Genomic DNA, 16883 nt, shown 5'->3' with positions numbered 1-16883 from the left:
CCCAGTCTTGGCAGTTTCTAATGTTACTCTGCCCAAGTGTCCTTCTGTTCAGGCACACCATCTTAAAACAGTTGAAAAAACAGTTGAAAAGCTTTAAACATTCACACAAACATAGACATATTATGGTGAATCAGAGTAAAGTACTTGAGAATGACATTTTTCCTTACCATTTACCTTGGTACTGAGGGCTAGGCTCGGCCCAGTGACCGGTGGTAGAGTTATATCCATGGTGACCATGTGTGACCACTTCCTGACCAGCTGAACACACACGTTCACGGACCTGTTCTCAGAGGAGACTAGGTTCTCAGCTCTGACCTCAACCTCAGTGGTCCCAGTACAGTCAAACAACAAACCCACGGACACCTCCTCCCCTGCTGTGTAGTTGTTGTTCTGGTACAGAACGGATGTGTTCGTTAACACCACCACAGACATGTTCGACCCTGTTGTGATGGTGAACAACGCTGCGGTCGGACAGTCGACCGTGACCACTCTTGGAACATTCAACAAAAATTCTCCGACTGGATCTTGGACCAGGAAGTGTGTGTGGAAGCCAACCCAGCTGATTGGGTTGAAGGCTTTGACCGTGACCAGATAGGTCCCTGCGATCGAGAATGTCATGGTCACGGTCCAGGCCTCCGTGATCCTGTTGAACACAGTGGTGTTGCCCCTAGCAACTGTCCAAAGCACCTTAGAACCCATGCAGTCAGCCTGGCTGGTGACCGTGAGGTTGAGTTCTGACCGTGACTGAACCACAGCGCTCCACGTTCCAGCCGGCCTAAGGGTGCGTATGCGGTCGTACACTACCAGGGGGCAAGGGAGACAGGCGGAGAGTAGCGGCACAGCAGGATCAGAGAGGGAGAAGACTGTGGCTGAGAGGGTATACTGTCCCACGGTGGAGGGGAGGGGGTAGTGCAGGTGGAACTGGAGGTGGCAGCTGGTCTGGCCATAGGAGGAGCGGAGGTGCAGGGGGCTGGAGGGCTGGGGGTAGGAGGACAGGGAGAGGGTGTGGGTGAATTGGAGGGACACGGTGTGATCGTCATTGTCATGACCATGGGTTTGGTTGTGGTTGAGTTCAAGTGCTAGGGTAAAGTTGTAGAAGTGGTCAAGTTCATAACTGTAGGTTTGGTTTTGATTGAGGTTGTGATCTTCTGTTTGGTCATGGTTTTGATTGTTTTCATGGTCAGCATCGTCATGGTTGAAGGTTTGGTTGAGGGTGTGGACATGGTCTTGGTTGACGCTGTGTTTTCCCTGGTAGGTCAGTGTGAGGTTGAGCAGTAGGCTCTGTCTCTGCGTGGTGTAGAGCTGCAGGTCCACAGAAATGTTCTGACCAGCAGCCAGATGGTACCCAGACCGACTCTCCAGAGTCAAATCACACACAACCCGCCTCACCACCGCCTGTACACAGAGAAAGAGCACCCCTATTAAAAGTGGAGTCTAAAGAAATCAGGTAGAGCTATCAAACTGAATGTGTTACTCAATCCACCTGTAAAATGTTAACAGACTGTTTATAAGTTAGTGCTTCACTGAAAGTAACATAGTGGCAGACTACTCACAATATGGATGGTTTTCTCAGTCCAGCCATATATATTGGAAGCATTGACCTTGACAATGTGAATCCCCTCAGTTTTAAACAGTTGGTTCTGAAAATATAGAATAGTCCAATTGTCATGATATCATAACAGTGAACGAAAAGTTTTGACCCCTAGAAAAGCCCAAGTCAGATGTGGTGTAAATCTCTCACCACAGTGCTGCTCAGACAATCAGAATCAGGAAGGCAGTCTATCTTTACATCCTTCCTCTTCCCCTCCTCTTCCTCTTCCTTTTCAGCATCACTGAAGAATCTCCAGTGGAACTGCACCCTGATTCCAGCTCCTACATATGCCTGGAGGGTGAGGATATCACCCAGGTAGGCCTTCTCCAGAGCCTGGGATAGTGTGTCCTGGGCTGGGTAGGGCAGGCAGTAGGGGGTACCCCCTTGCCCCTGGACCAGGCTGACCTCCAACCCCTCTGGAGAGGGACTCAAGACGGAGAGATAGAGGGAGGAGAAGAGCTGGGAGAGGAGGTTGGAGACTGAGATCTCTAGAGAGGGAGAGTGGAGAATGTGAGATATAACATTTCTTATTCCCATGAATAAAAAATAAAACATCTATTTGTTTTGACATACTAATTTGGTATGTTCCAGGGTTTTCCAGCATCCAATCAGAGGAGAAGGTGAAGAAGCCATCGTCCTGGACGATGACGGTGTGTGAACTTTGACCTTTGTGGCCCTTCCCACTGAATTGAACGTCCACAGACGATAGGTTCTCTCCTTCCAGGCCATATATCCCTGACAACCACACAGCGGTCCAATCATAACCAACAAACAACACATCAACTAATCAGTCAATTATGAGGTTATTCATATGTAATTACCATTTTCACTGTAACTTCTATAAAACCAGGTAATGTGGATTGATAAATAGTGGATTAATAAATAGTGGATTGATAAATAGTGGATTGATAAAAAGTGGATTGATAAATAGTGGATTGATAAATAGTGGATTGATAAATAGTGGATTGATAAATAGTGGATTGATAAATAGTGGATTGATAAAAAGCTTAACTAACCTGTTGGCTGAGTGGGAGGAGCCGCCAGGTATCCAGAAACCTCCAAGAGGAAAGGCATCCCAGAGTGCACTGTGTCAGTCAGTACGGCCAGGCTGACATTCCGGATGTAAGGCCCCAGTGTTCTGTATACAGCCAACATGTCCTTCCCATCTCCACACGGCAGACAGACAGAGTCACAACACCTGCAGACAGAGAGGGTTTACATACAGTAGGTATCAGAGATGTTTGAATTAACATACAGTACCCAGCGGTCTAGTCAATAGTTTTGTATGTAAAAATAGGAGACAATGAATCTAAACTTCTCCTGTGTATATTCAAGTTTCAAGTTTAATTGACATCATGTAATATAAATCTTACTCACTAGGGCTCTCACAATCAAAACTGCATAAAATATATATCTCACCACCCTGTAGAGTTGTTTTGTGGGACTGGATCTGACTCCCCTTTAGTAGAGCTGTCTGGACACTCCCTGGCCACCAACCCCTCCATCCCATAATAACCACAGTAACACGTCTCCCCCGACAACGCTGCCACATCGTACCTGCAACATACAGGAAGAATCAAATCATCTTCATTACAGGTTTAGTTGTCTGATGACTTTTAAATCTCCCTCTCTCTCTCACTCTCCCTCACTCTCTCTCTCTCCCTTTCTCTCTGTCTCTCTCACTCTCCCTCACTCTCTCTCTCTCCCTTTCTCTCTGTCTCTCTCACTCTCCCTCACTCTCTCTCTCTCTCCCTTTCTCTCTGTCTCGCTCTCTCTCACTCTCCCTCATTCTTTCTCTCTCTCCCTTTTTCTCTGTCTCCCTCTCTCCCTCACTCTCTCTCTCTCTCCCTTTCTCTCTGTCTCTCTCTCTCTCACTCTCCCTCACTCTCTCTCTCCCTTTCTCTCTGTCCCTCGCTCTCTCTCCCTTTCTCTCTGTCTCTCTCACTCTCCCTCACTCTCTCTCTCTCTCCCTTTCTCTCTGTCTCGCTCTCTCTCACTCTCCCTCACTCTCTATCTCTCTCCCTTTCTCTCTGTCTCTCTCTCTCACTCTCTCTTTCTCTCCCTTTCTCTCTGTCTCTCTCTCACTCTCCCTCACTCTCTCTCTCTCTCCCTTTCTCTCTGTCTCTCTCTCTCTCACTCTCCCTCACTCTCCCTTTCTCTCTGTCCCTCGCTCTCTCACTCTCCCTCACTCTCTCTCTCCCTTTCTCTCTCTCTCTCACTCTCCCTCATTCTCTCTCCCCTTCTCTCTGTCTCCCTCTCTCTCTCACTCTCCCTCATTCTCTCTCTCCCTTTCTCCCGTTCTCTCTGTCTCCCTCTCTCTCTCTCTCCCTCATTCTCTCTCTCTCCCTTTCTCTCTCACTCTCCCTCACTCTCCCTTTCTCTCTGTCTCCCTCTCTCTCTCACTCTCCCTCATTCTCTCTCTCTCCCTTTCTCTCTGTCTCCCTCTCTCTCTCTCTCCCTCATTCTCTCTCTCTCCCTTTCTCTCTCACTCTCCCTCACTCTCTCACTCTCCCTCATTCTCTCTCTCTCCCTTTCTCTCTGTCTCCCTCTCTCTCTCACTCTCCCTCATTCTCTCTCTCTCTCCCCTTCTCTCTGTCTCCCTCTCTCTATCTGAAGAAGGTCTGTGGTTTAGGAATGTGTAGACATGCCTTACAGGTTATTTGTCTTCCCTTCATACAGGACACCATGCCTGCTTAGTGAAAATGTAACTCAAAAACATCTTACACAGCCCTGGTAGAAAGGGGCTGTTTCTATGTATCCACATCAAGGATGCATGGCAAGTGCATCACAAGGTGTTTTTAATTTGTTATGTTTCTATCAAACATTATACAGTTTGTGAATCAACATTTTAAAAAGTACACTTTCTTTTCTGTGGTGATATAAAAGTACAATAACTCCCTCTCTTACCCGCCATCCAGACAGCGCTGTGAGCAGGTGATGGGATGGAGGCCTTGACAATCCGGGGCTTTCGACAGACCACTGGCCGGTCCCGCAGAACTGGTGTTATAACACCCCACAAACCACTGCAACACTGTGTTACAGAATAACAGGCAAGACACAAAAGGTAAGATTGTTTATTTGATCAAATTGGTTTACTTGAAGTGGTTGTGTAGGCTAGTCAATTATATTAAAATGACTTACATAAATGAATGCAATTTAAAACACTTAGGCCTGTAACAACTACACAAATGGTCATTCTTAGACATAAATTGTTTAGAAAAACCCCTGGCGTTTTATTGCTAAATAATATCGGTAAATGAATCACTTGTTTTCCGTGTAGTGGCCTGTCGTTTGGATGAATTGTATAGACAACAGTTGGGCTGTTTTTATTGCCTTAGGCCTGATTGTAAAAGCGTTTAAAAATGCCTACCTTTTCCTGAAATGGTTTCAATAGCTCCGTTGACAACACACGCGTAAATGCAAACGATAAACGTGTGTGTGCATAAGAAATGCATTTTCCATGTGTCTGCCTTCGTTCGTGGATCTGCGTCAGATCGGGCGGACTGGCTGCAGTAAAAGAGATGCAGCGAGATGGAGATGAAGGACTGAAGAGTGTAGCTACAAGTTGAAGGTGGGCGTGTTTTCACGCTAATAAGAAATGAGAACAGGTAACAGCTGTAACCCTGAACCCACTGTATGCGGAGTGAGAAACAGAATACACACTGGTGTGAAAAAATGTATGAAAGACTGAAACAAAACGATTTCACTAAGGAAGAGAGAAAGCATCCCTTTGTACGATAATTTACAATTCTCTTAACCGGGAGCAGATTGCAGAGAATGCGCACGTGCAGACACGCACGCACACACACTTTTATAATTAGCATTCCTGCAACTGTCAGTCAACCTTCACACAATCGTCTATAGTCATAATTAGACTGCATTGCCCTGCAGTCATTGCAAGTCAATACCTGCCACTACACAGCCTTAAAGACAGGCCTTCATGTGCATGCCACACCTGGTCAGCAGGCTTGTTAGCGTCATTATGGTATTAATAAACCTATGATCGATATTGGCTTACTAAGTTGCAGGATATGTGTTCTCTGTCAACAATAGGGCCCTTCATGCACCATGCAAAACACTGTGTAATAGGATTGTAAAAGCCAGTAGTTGTCCTCATGTACTCTAGCCATGTTGCATGGTGGACTGTGCTTATTGGGTTACAGTAATTTTACAGTAACATGGTGCATCCTTATGCACAGGCCAGAATCTGTATTGCCTTCAGAAAGTATTCAGAAAGTATTCACACCCTTTGACCTTTTCCATATTTTGTTGTGTAACAAAGCGGGATTCAAATGTATTTAATTGTCACTTTTGGTCAATGATCTACACAAATACTTGTAAGAATGTAAGAAAAATAAAACTGTAATATATCTTGATTAGATCAGTATTCACCCTCCTGGCCTCCCAAGTGGCGCAGTGGTCTAAGGCACTGCATTGCAATGCTTGAGGTGTCACTACAGACCTGGGTTCGATCCCAGGCTGTGTCACACAGCTGATCGGGAGACCCATGAGGCAGTGCACAATAGGCCCAGTGTTGCCCAGGTTAGGGGAGGGTTTGGCCGGCAGGGATTTCCTTGTCCCATCGCGCTCAAGCGAGTCCTTGTGGCGGGGCGGGCGCCTGCAAGCTGACTGTGGTCGCCAGCTGGACGATGTTTCCTCTGATGCATTGGTGCGGCTGGCTTCTGAGTTAAGTGAGCAGTATGTCAAGAAGCAGTGCGGCTTGATAGGGTCCACCTCTCCTGAGTCCGTAGGGGAGTTGCAGCGATGGGACAAGACTGTAACTACCAATTGGGGAGAAAAAGGGGTAAAAGTACAAAACATTAATGTATTCACTCTCCTGAGACAATACATGTTAGAAACAGACTGGGCAGCATTACAGCTGTGAGTCTTTTTGAGTAAGTCTGGATTGTACAATTTTTGCCCACTATTCTTAAAAATATTCTTCAAGCTCTACCAAGTTGGTTGTTGTTTATTGCTAGAAAGACATGTTGCGTGCAACTAGGCCACCAAGAAACATTCAATGTTGTCTTGGTAAGCAACTCCAGTGTAGATTTGGCCTTGTGTTTTAGGTTATTGTCCTGCTGAAAGGTGAATTCATCTCCCAGTGCCTGTTTTTTTCACCTTTATTTAACCAGGTAGGCCAGTTGAAAACAAGTTCTCATTTACAACTGCATCTGTTGGAATGAACTGAACCAGGTTTTCTTCTAGGATTTTGCCTGTGCTATTCCTTTTCTTTCTATACTAAAAAACTCCCTAGTCCTTGCCGATGACAAGCATACCAATAACATGATGCAGCCACCACCGTGCTTGAAAATATGAAGAGTGGTACTCAGTGATGTGTTGTATTGGATTTGCCCCAAACATAACTCTTTGTATTCAGGACAAAAAGTGAATTTCTTTGCCACATTGTTTTGCAGTATTTTGCCTTGTTGCAAATAGGATGCATGTTTTGGAATATTTATATTCTGTACAGGCGACCTTCTTTTCACTCTGTCATTTAGGTTAGTATTGTGGAGTGACTACAATGTTGTTGATCCATCCTCAGTTTTCTCATATCACAACCATTAAACTCTGTAACTGTTTTAAAATCACTGTTGGCCTCATGGTGAAATCCCTGAGCAGTTTCCTTCCTCTAAGGCAACTGAGTTAGGAAGGATGCCCGTATCTTTGTAGTGACTGGGTGTATTGATACACCATCCAAAGTCTAATGAATAATTTCACCATGCTCAAAGGGATATTCAGCATCTGCTTATATTTTATATATATATATTTTTTTTTTTAAGATTCTACCAATTTTTTGGGGTGAGGCATTGAAAAACCTCCCTGATCCCTTTGGTTAAATCTGTACTTGAATCTGTGCTCAACTGAGGGATCTTACAGATAATTGTATGTGTGAGGTACAGAGATGAGGCAGTCATCCAAAAATGTTAACCACTATTATTATGTTAACCACTATTATTGAACACAGAATGAGTCCATGCAAATTATTATGTGACTTGTTAAGCACATTTTTACTCCTGAACTTATATAGACTTGTCATAACAAAGGGTTTGAATACTTATTTGACTCAAGACATTTCAGATTTAAATTTGTATTCATTTCAAAAATGTTATACAGACAAAATTCCACTTTGACATTATTGTGTGTAGATCAGTGACACAAAATCTAAATGTAATAATTTTAAATTCAGGCTGCAACAAAATAAAATGTGGAAAAAGTTAAAGGGTGTGAATATTTTCTGAAGGCACTTTACAGCCTTAAGCATATCTTCTTGCAGCCTTTAACCCTGGTGAGACCTAAATAATATAGGCCTTCCTCTCGAGTTTTTATGATTTTGTTAAGAATAATGACAAAGTGAGGGTGATTATCACACACACTGTGGGGATTCACGCCTGTCCAGGTGGTGTGTGTGTGTGTGTGTGTGTGTGTGTGTGTGTGTGTGTGTGTGTGTGTGTGTGTGTGTGTGTGTGTGTGTGTGTGTGTGTGTGTGTGTGTGTGTGTGTGTGTGTGTGTGTGTGTGTGTGTGTGTGTGTGCTTGCTTGTAATTAAAAGTGCTTCTCGTGTGAACATTAAATCCTTCTTTGTTTTTCTCAAATGTTAAGATGACTGGAAATGAATAGATTACCCAATAAAATAAATATATTACTCACATGCCCTATCGAAAGTTGCAAGAAATGTATAAACAAATTGTCCTTCCATATGGATGAAAGTACCTTGAAAATCATAAAACGAAAACATGTTTTTGTATCTTAAATGAAAGTTAGATTTCTAAATTAGCAGACAACCTAGGTCTGAATTAGCAGACCGCCTTTCAGTCTAAAAAAGATGAATTACATGAGAGCATTGTTGTGTCAGAAGATGTGTAGCCTAACGTAGTCTATATGATTTATCCAGAGTGTGTGAGGGCCTTGGTTATTTTTGCTAACTTTTTTCTCTCCCGTTTATGGGCTTTAAAAATGCAACCATTATGTTAAGGAAAACGTGCCTATTTATCCTAAACAAAACTATCACCAATATAGATTCTGAACAATTAGCCTGTATAAGAAGTCTATTATTAATTAATTAAACGATTTAGTGAGACAAAAAGCAATAACACATTTAAATGTACATTTCGACAGACTTTATTAATTCTGACTTGTGCTCCAGAGAACTCGCATTGAGTTTTCTCCTCTCTCAAGTCTGAGAGGCTGCAGTGAACCTTGGATTCTAAACCATTGATTCGACGGGCCATTTCATTTCTGCACTTTTGTCCAAATGTACATCTTACCCAACCCAACTGCAGCTCTTTTCATTATATTCTATACCCAGGTTTTTTTATATACAAAATATTCTGGTGGTCCTGTAATAAGGCTCCTCGCCCATATACGTCAAAAGCAGACTTTTATTTTATCTTTATTTAACAAGGCAAGTCAGTTAAGAACAAATTCTTATTTTCAATGACGGCCTAGGAACAGTGGGTTAACTGCCTTGCTCAGGGGCAGAACGACAGCTTTTTACCTTGTCAGCTCGGGATCCGATCTCGCAACCTTTCGGTTACTAGTCTTATGCTCTAGTCTACCTGTCGCTCCAAATCATTCTGCACATCATATAGGCCAGTAGTGGTTAGAAAGACTCGCACATACGCCAACCATATTTTTTACCGTCAGTACAATCTGGAGTTAACCCATGTCACGGACAGTAAACAAACAGGGTGTCGCCATGTGCTGCACGACTGTTGGAAAAATGTAATGTGAGACGGGAGGAGAATGCGGCCGCCAGGGAGCAGCAGAGTGCTGGTTACAACTGCTATAGGTCTGTGCGGTAGCCGACAACAACCGCAAAGGCAGCTGTCAACGACATTCTGTCTGTATGATTAAAAAAATTGCCCAAATATTTGTTATTAATCAGAATTAATTTGTTGACATTCAACTGAGTATTAGTTTATATGATGAGGTCCCATAAAGGAATCGTTAGGAAGACATCATATTAATGAAGAACAGCTCATAGTTCGTCCCAGGAAACATTATTTTAAGGAAGAAATACTGTATATGGAAATAACAATGCAGAGTTCGTATCTAAAATTGAGTAAATATTTATTTTCACTGTCCTGTTTTAATTAAAATATGTATGGTTTTAGGCTTGTTACATTTAATTTACTATAATGTTTATTTTATGAAAGACCTGCATGCTGGATGAAAAGCAATAATGCACACAACATTACATTTCTAGTGGAAATAATCATATATCCTATAAATATAAAATAAACCTATGAATATTAGCTGCATATACAATGGTTCAATACTAGTAAGTTACTTGTTTAGGCATACAGAGTACACTGTTGAGCAAGTTAATGATGCAATTCCTCATTCCTGCTAACACAGATCTACACAGCTATGACAATGCATATACAGTCCATATGATAATGTAATGGCCACTGAGACAAAGACAGACAACATAATCACTGCAATAACAAGAGATTGTTTTATATAGGTCTGCTGTCCTCATATTCATGGTCGGGGGTGAAATAGTCACATCAGTAATAGAGGTATGTGAGCCCGTAACCCCCAGTAAGCTGGGCTAAGACCCTCAGACAGGCTGGTACTTCTCTACCCGCGCCAGCAGAGTCTCTGAGTAACCGGGGGAGTAGTACCTACAGCAAGAGAACAGAGGACATATTTAGGGTTCACTTGGGGATGAGGAAATGCCTGGTAGTAGAAACATGCTAGATGAATATGATGTTTTTGTGTGAGATTGTGTGTGTGTACCTGACTATCTCCTCAGGGTAACAGTTGTTGATAGAGTTGATGTATTCCTGCAGGGCAGATCCAGGATCAGCCTTAATTTCCTGAACCTTCTTGAGGCCTCCACTGGTTACAAACAGACGACGAGCCTTGCTGTCATGGGGCAGCACCTGGAGAGGGGAGAGAAGGGGAGAGGGGAGGATACAAGGAATACAATGCACTGGATTTTGAAACCCTGGGCTGTCTGAACCAAACATAAGCCTTTGACAGAGATTAAAGACAGAGATTAAATCAAGTCTTGCACTTATAAACTGGACTGATGAAAATTGTTTCTCAAACATGTTTTAAAACATTTCCTAAACTTATACAGTGAGGGAAAAAAGTATTTGATCCCCTGCTGATTTTGTACATTTGCCCACTGACAAAGAAATGATCAGTCTATAATTTTAATGGTAGGTTTATTTGAACAGTGAGAGACAGAATCGCAACAACAAAAAATCCAGAGAAACGCATGTCAAAAATGTTATAAATTGATTTGCATTTTAATGAGGGAAATAAGTATTTGACCCCTCTGCAAAACATGACTTAGTACTTGGTGGCAAAACCCTTGTTGGCAATCACAGAGGTCAGATGTTTCTTGTAGTTGGCCACAAGGTTTGCACACATCTCAGGAGGGATTTTGTCCCACTCCTCTTTGCAGATCTTCTCCAAGTCATTAAGGTTTCGAGGCTGACATTTGGCAACTCGAACCTTCAGCTCCCTCCACAGATTTTCTATGGGATTAAGGTCTAGAGACTGGCTAGGCCACTCCAGGACCTTAATGTGCTTCTTCTTGAGCCACTCCTTTGTTGCCTTGGCCGTGTGTTTTGGGTCATTGTCATGCTGGAATACCCATCCACGACCCATTTTCAATGCCCTGGCTGAGGGAAGGAGGTTCTCACCCAAGATTTGACGGTACATGGCCCCGTCCATCGTCCCTTTGATGCGGTGAAGTTGTCCTGTCCCCTTAGCAGAAAAACACCCCCAAAGCATAATGTTTCCACCTCCATGTTTGACGGTGGGGATGGTGTTCTTGGGGTCATAGGCAGCATTCCTCCTCCTCCAAACACGGCAAGTTGAGTTAATGCCAAAGAGCTCCATTTTGGTCTCATCTGACCACAACACTTTCACCCAGTTGTCCTCTGAATCATTCAGATGTTCATTGGCAAACTTCAGACGGGCATGTATATATGCTTTCTTGAGCAGGGGGACCTTGCGGGCGCTGCAGGATTTCAGTCCTTCACGGCGTAGTGTGTTACCAATTGTTTTCTTGGTGACTATGGTCCCAGCTGGCTTGAGATCATTGACAAGATCCTCCCGTGTAGTTCTGGGCTGATTCCTCACCGTTCTCATGATCATTGCAACCCCACGAGGTGAGATCTTGCATGGAGCCCCAGGCCGAGGGAGATTGACAGTTCTTTTGTGTTTCTTCCAATTGCGAATAATCACACCAACTGTTGTCACCTTCTCACCAAGCTGCTTGGCGATGGTCTTGTAGCCCATTCCAGCCTTTTGTAGGTCTACAATCTTGTCCCTGACATCTTTGGAGAGCTCTTTGGTCTTGGCCATGGTGGAGAGTTTGGAATCTGATTGATTGATTGTTTCTGTGGACAGGTGTCTTTTATACAGGTAACAAGCTGAGATTAGGAGCACTCCCTTTAAGAGTGTGCTCCTAATCTCAGCTCGTTACCTGTATAAAAGACACCTGGGAGCCAGAAATCTTTCTGATTGAGAGGGGGTCAAATACTTATTTCCCTCATTAAAATGCAAATCAATTTATAACATTTTTGACATGCGTTTTTCTGGATTTTTTTGTTGTGATTCTGTCTCTCACTGTTCAAATAAACCTACCATTAAAATTATTGACTGATCATTTCTTTGTCAGTGGGCAAATGTACAAAATCAGTAGGGAATCAAATACTTTTTTCCCTCACTGTATGTATTAAAACATTCTGATTTCCAAGTTGAAAAGAGTATTAGGCTGTGTGGGGCCCTTGTAGAATCTTTTCTGTGATACCTAGTAGTCTGAAGAGGCCTATGTAAATAAGTGTTGAGAAATGCGCCCCCACCTTGCTGAACTGGCAGACGACATGTTTGAGGATGTTGCTGGGAGCTTCGTAGAGCAGGGGCTCCAGAGCAGGCAGGTAGGTGCACTTCTGTAGGATGCTCTTCAGAGCCTTCTTAGCCTGGGGGACAGAAGGAGGGAGGGGAGATGTCAGGACTCAGGATGATAGAGAATACATTATGGTCTTACTGTCTGCAGCTCTTATGACCCTCAGAACTGTTCAGTAAGATATTCAGTAGCATCCCTGCCTACTACACAGGTTGTGTGTAACCTGTGACAACATTGACCTATGACACCTTACCTTGACCTGCAGGTCCTCTGAGCTGTCCGTGTTCATGTAGAGGGCCAGTAGCTTGGGCAGGACGTTAGCTGTGGACACGGCCCTAGCGTGCTCCGGGGTGTGGCGGCCGATCTGGCCAAACGCCCACGCTGTGGCCGCCTTGATGTGCTCCTCTGGCTCCTCAGACAGACAGATGGCCAGCTGGGGCACCCCCTACAGGGCCGGAGGAGCAACAACAACCAGGGAGGACAGGAGGAGGCGAGAGGTTATGAAGGAGATGGAAGGAGGGAGGAGGAGAGAGGTTAGGAAGGAGAGGGAAGGAGGGAGGAGAGAGGTTAGGAAGGAGAGGGAAGGAGGGAGGAGAGAGGTTATGAAGGAGATGGAAGGAGGGAGGAGGAGAGAGGTTAGGAAGGAGAGGGAAGGAGGGAGGAGAGAGGTTAGGAAGGAGAGGGAAGGAGGGAGGAGAGAGGTTAGGAAGGAGAGGGAAGGAGGGAGGAGAGAGGTTAGGAAGGAGAGGGAAGGAGGGAGGAGAGAGGTTATGAAGGAGATGGAAGGAGGGAGGAGGAGAGAGGTTAGGAAGGAGAGGGAAGGAGGGAGGAGAGAGGTTAGGAAGGAGAGGGAAGGAGGGAGGAGGAGAGAGGTTAGGAAGGAGAGGGAAGGAGGGAGGAGAGAGGTTATGAAGGAGAGGCAGGGAGCAAGAGCAAACACCTTGTAGACAGTGCACACACAAACACACACACCTTGGAGACATGCACAGTGCACACACACCTTAGAGACATGCACAGTGCACACACACCTTAGAGACATGCACAGTGCACACACACCTTAGAGACATGCACAGTGCACACACACACACCTTAGAGACATGCACAGTGCACACACACCTTAGAGACATGCACAGTGCACACACACCTTAGAGACATGCACAGTGCACACACACACACACTTTGGAGACATGCATAGTGCACACACACACCTTAGAGACATGCACAGTGCACACACACACCTGGGAGACATGCATAGTGCACACACACACCTTAGAGACATGCACAGTGCACACACACCTTAGACACGATGACGGCCATGGCAAGGTTTTCAGAGTGAGCGGCCACATATCCGAGCATCATAATCCCAGGTAACCGCACGTTACCACGGCTATCACCCAGGTAGTCAATCACCGCCGCCACACCACCCGCGTTCACGATCATCAGAGACAGCTATACACACACACACATTCAGGCCAGGGTAGGGAAACGGGTGAGAATATGTTTTGGTACCTCTAGTGTGTGGTGTGTTTGGTGTAGATGAATGTGTGCTTTGAAGTGTGGTGTGTGTATCATCTGTATACCTCTGATGTTTGGTGTGTGTGTGTGTGTGTGTGTACCTCAGGTGTGTGTTTGGTGATCTCTCTCATCAGTGTGGTAACATTCTTCCTGACGTACTCATCTGGGTCTCGGAGGCAGGCCAGGACAGCAGGGAAGATCTCTGCCTCCACCACCATCTCAGCCAGGTCCACCGAGTGCTTACTGATCTGACTCAGGGCAGAGAACACCTGCCTCTGAATGGAGGAGGGGGAGGGGACATGGGGAGGGAGAGGAATTGAAGAAGAGGAGAGGGAGGAAAGAAAGAAAGAGAGTGGGATGCAGGGTTTTAGAGATGACTGTAACATCTAACCTAATCTCGTTTATGTCTTTCCACATGACATACATTTAATCTGCAAACCTGTCTAGGTAGGCCTTATTTTGTCTCAGTGTTCCTGCCCTCACCTTCAGTTTGGCATCAGGGTTGAGGATCATTTGTGCCAGGTGTGCGATGGCGCCGGTGTCGACCACGGTCTGAGCTAGCTCAGGGGAGTGCTTGGCGATGTCGCTAAGGGCCGAGGCAGCAATGCGTTTCAGGGCCACCTCTGGTTCCTGGATACACAGCACCAGCAGAGGGACGGCCCCCGCATCCACTACCGCCTGAGACAGGTCTACATACAGAAAGGGGAGGGGTGTTACTGTTTGTGTGTGCGTGTGTGTGTGTGTGTGTGTGTGTGTGTGTGTGTGTGTGTGTGTGTGTGTGTGTGTGTGTGTGTGTGTGTGTGTGTGTGTGTGTACTATATCCTTACGTGCATTGTGGCGTGCAATGTATCCCAGAGCCCAAGCAGCAGCCTCCTTGACCCCAGGGTCAAACTCTTCCAGACAGATGACCAGAGCGTCCAGCGCTCCACAGTCCACCACGGCCTGGGCCAGAGCAGGGCTGTGCTTGGCCACCGCACGCAGGACAAACGCTGCTGCCTTCTTATAGAACCTCTACACACACACACACACACACACACAAACATATAGACACAGACACACACAAACACACCGATGGGAGAATAAAATATTTAATGCACATTTAGCAGATGCTCTTTAGCAAGAGTATACATTCAGAGCAGTGGCCAAGCACCCAGATCCCTGTGAGAAGGTAGATACCAGATAGAGAGAGAGGCCCTGCTGTGGTGTGAAAGGTGCTTTAGGCTATGCAGTGGCCCCCTTCCCAGGGGAGAATGCCAACACACTCTCAGTGTCAGGGACAACATTCAGCATGGTGAATGAGGGAGGGTATGTAGGTGTACACACACACATACACACATAGAGACATACGTTCTGCTCGGTCAGGGAGTAGACGAGCTGTGGGAGGATGTCTCCCTTGACGACGGCCTCTGCCAGGTCGTCATTGTAGTTGGCTAGTCGTCCCAGAGCCAGAGCAGTTGTCTGCTGGATGGTAGGAACCACGTCTAGCAGTAAAGGCCTCAGCAGGGACATCACACCTAGAGGAGGGACAGGTACAGTAGGGAAGGACTTGTCTTGTTATAAGAGCTAACTTTAGCTATAGAAATGTGATCAGAAGCACATCAATGAAAGTCACCTAAAAGAGGATATTGGTTTAGAGAGAAATGGGTACTGTAGGCGACCCAAGTCCCTACCCAACCCAAGTCCCAACTTACCAGCATTTTGTAAAGTTTCAATGTTTTGTGGTCTTGTTGCAAGCTCAGCAATAGTCTGCACAAACTGTGTCCTTGATTTCTGATACTGCTCAAACACTAAAAAATAGATCCATTAATATTTCAACAACTGAGTCATCATGTTCTTCAAGTTTTGCCTGGCACTGCTTGGGGTGGTTCAATCAAAACAGCCTTGAAAACAGTCGTGAAAACATGCAACTTCGAATGATCTTACCTTGTAAAACCTGTCGTTGACTCATGATTACAATTAGATTTTTTTTTTTTAAGAACTCCACTTTTCTAATAAATATGTAACAGCAACAAATATATTGTTGCTTGTGAGTTTTCCCTGAAAAGCAGCAGTAAACAGTGCGGTGCAGCATCTAACTCTCGCAGCCTCAAGTTTGGGTTAGCGTGTCACTGTTGCCCTAGCAACAAACCGGAAGCAAAAGCAGGTTGCGTCACTGAGCTGTAACGAGATACACGTCTCTTAGCCCTCACAATGGGAGTCGTTGTCCACCAAGCATCACGAGGGGCTGTCTAGCACCCGCCTTTCCTTTCTTTGGATGAGTGAATACATCTCATTATTGTAAATCTTGTTTTGAATATTCGATTATATTTGTTGACGTCAACCGCCTGTATTCAATGGAGAGAGATGCTATGCTACTAGCCTAGACATGAATATGCATACTCTAATGGCTGCGTTTCAAACTCATTAAAAGACACACCCTCCCCGCGGCCATCTTTGTCGTTGGTCGAAATGATTAGCCAAGCAAGGGAAGTTGGCAAAGTAAGCCCCTCAGCCCTCGTTTTTGGTCGAGTTTGTGAGTGTGCAATTATGTTCCAGCGAAGGGAAATCTTTAATGTTACATCATACAATGACATTCTAGATGATTCTGTGTTTCCAACTTTGTGGCAACAGTTTGGGGAAGGTCCTTTCCTGTTTCAGCATGACAATGGCCCCGTGCACAAAGCATGGTCCATAGAGAAATGGTTTGTCGAGATCGGTGTGGAAGAACTTGACTGGCCTGCACAAAGCCCTGATCTCAACTCCATCGAACATCTTTGGGATGAATTGGGACGCCAACTGCGAACCAGGTTTAATCACCCAACATCAGTGCCCAACCTCACTATTGCTCTTGTGGCTGAATGGAAGCAAGTCCCGTAGCAACATTCCAACATCTAGTTGAAAGCCTTCCCAGAGGAGTGGAGGCTGT

The 16883-nt window shown here is 45.1% G+C and overlaps 2 protein-coding genes across 3 annotated transcripts in view; both read right to left on the bottom strand.

The window, feature by feature from the left end:
- The window catches only part of pkd1l1 (polycystin 1 like 1, transient receptor potential channel interacting), a 51270-nt gene extending 46119 nt beyond the window's left edge, over nucleotides 1-5151 (bottom strand). The window contains exons 1-8 of the mRNA XM_029691119.1: nucleotides 4962-5151; nucleotides 4499-4622; nucleotides 3011-3148; nucleotides 2608-2789; nucleotides 2165-2326; nucleotides 1742-2079; nucleotides 1554-1640; nucleotides 168-1395 (exon numbers count right to left, since the gene is read on the bottom strand). Coding sequence (XP_029546979.1) covers nucleotides 168-1395; nucleotides 1554-1640; nucleotides 1742-2079; nucleotides 2165-2326; nucleotides 2608-2789; nucleotides 3011-3148; nucleotides 4499-4622; nucleotides 4962-5046 — 2344 coding nt within the window. The 5' untranslated portion in view covers nucleotides 5047-5151. The remainder of the gene's footprint in view (nucleotides 1-167; nucleotides 1396-1553; nucleotides 1641-1741; nucleotides 2080-2164; nucleotides 2327-2607; nucleotides 2790-3010; nucleotides 3149-4498; nucleotides 4623-4961) is intronic.
- Nucleotides 5152-9646: 4495 nt separating this feature from the next.
- On the bottom strand, nucleotides 9647-16096 carry spag6 (sperm associated antigen 6). Of its 2 annotated transcripts, XM_029696574.1 has the most exons (11): nucleotides 15902-16096; nucleotides 15670-15765; nucleotides 15326-15492; nucleotides 14806-14989; nucleotides 14462-14667; nucleotides 14080-14253; nucleotides 13760-13912; nucleotides 12717-12908; nucleotides 12420-12536; nucleotides 10336-10481; nucleotides 9647-10220 (listed from the first exon to the last, which is right to left on the bottom strand). In XM_029696574.1, exons 1-11 carry the CDS (start codon nucleotides 16047-16049, stop codon nucleotides 10157-10159), a joined length of 1647 nt encoding a protein of 548 aa, XP_029552434.1. In that variant the 5' UTR covers nucleotides 16050-16096; the 3' UTR covers nucleotides 9647-10156. The 2 variants fall into 2 exon arrangements, with proteins under 2 accessions (XP_029552434.1, XP_029552442.1); XM_029696582.1 differs by lacking the exon at nucleotides 15902-16096 and having other exon boundaries at nucleotides 15670-15891.
- Between the last annotated feature and the right edge of the window lie 787 nt (nucleotides 16097-16883).

This window comes from Salmo trutta, chromosome 2 (genome assembly GCF_901001165.1).
Source record: "Salmo trutta chromosome 2, fSalTru1.1, whole genome shotgun sequence".
In the NCBI taxonomy this organism is placed as follows: domain Eukaryota; kingdom Metazoa; phylum Chordata; class Actinopteri; order Salmoniformes; family Salmonidae; genus Salmo; species Salmo trutta.
This window is presented reverse-complemented; position numbering and strand designations above follow the sequence as displayed.

What these genes read in the sequence shown, in the direction of transcription:
- spag6 (XM_029696574.1), bottom strand. Translation starts at nt 16,049, where the DNA reads ATGCTGCACCGCACTGTTTACTGCTGCTTTTCAGGGAAAACTCACAAG. An exon ending in TCAACGACAGGTTTTACAAG is followed by an intron (nt 15,766 to 15,901) that starts GTAAGATCATTC and finishes TCTATTTTTTAG; the next exon opens with TGTTTGAGCAGTATCAGAAA. An exon ending in CAGAGGACCTGCAGGTCAAG is followed by an intron (nt 12,537 to 12,716) that starts GTAAGGTGTCAT and finishes TCTGTCCCCCAG; the next exon opens with GCTAAGAAGGCTCTGAAGAG.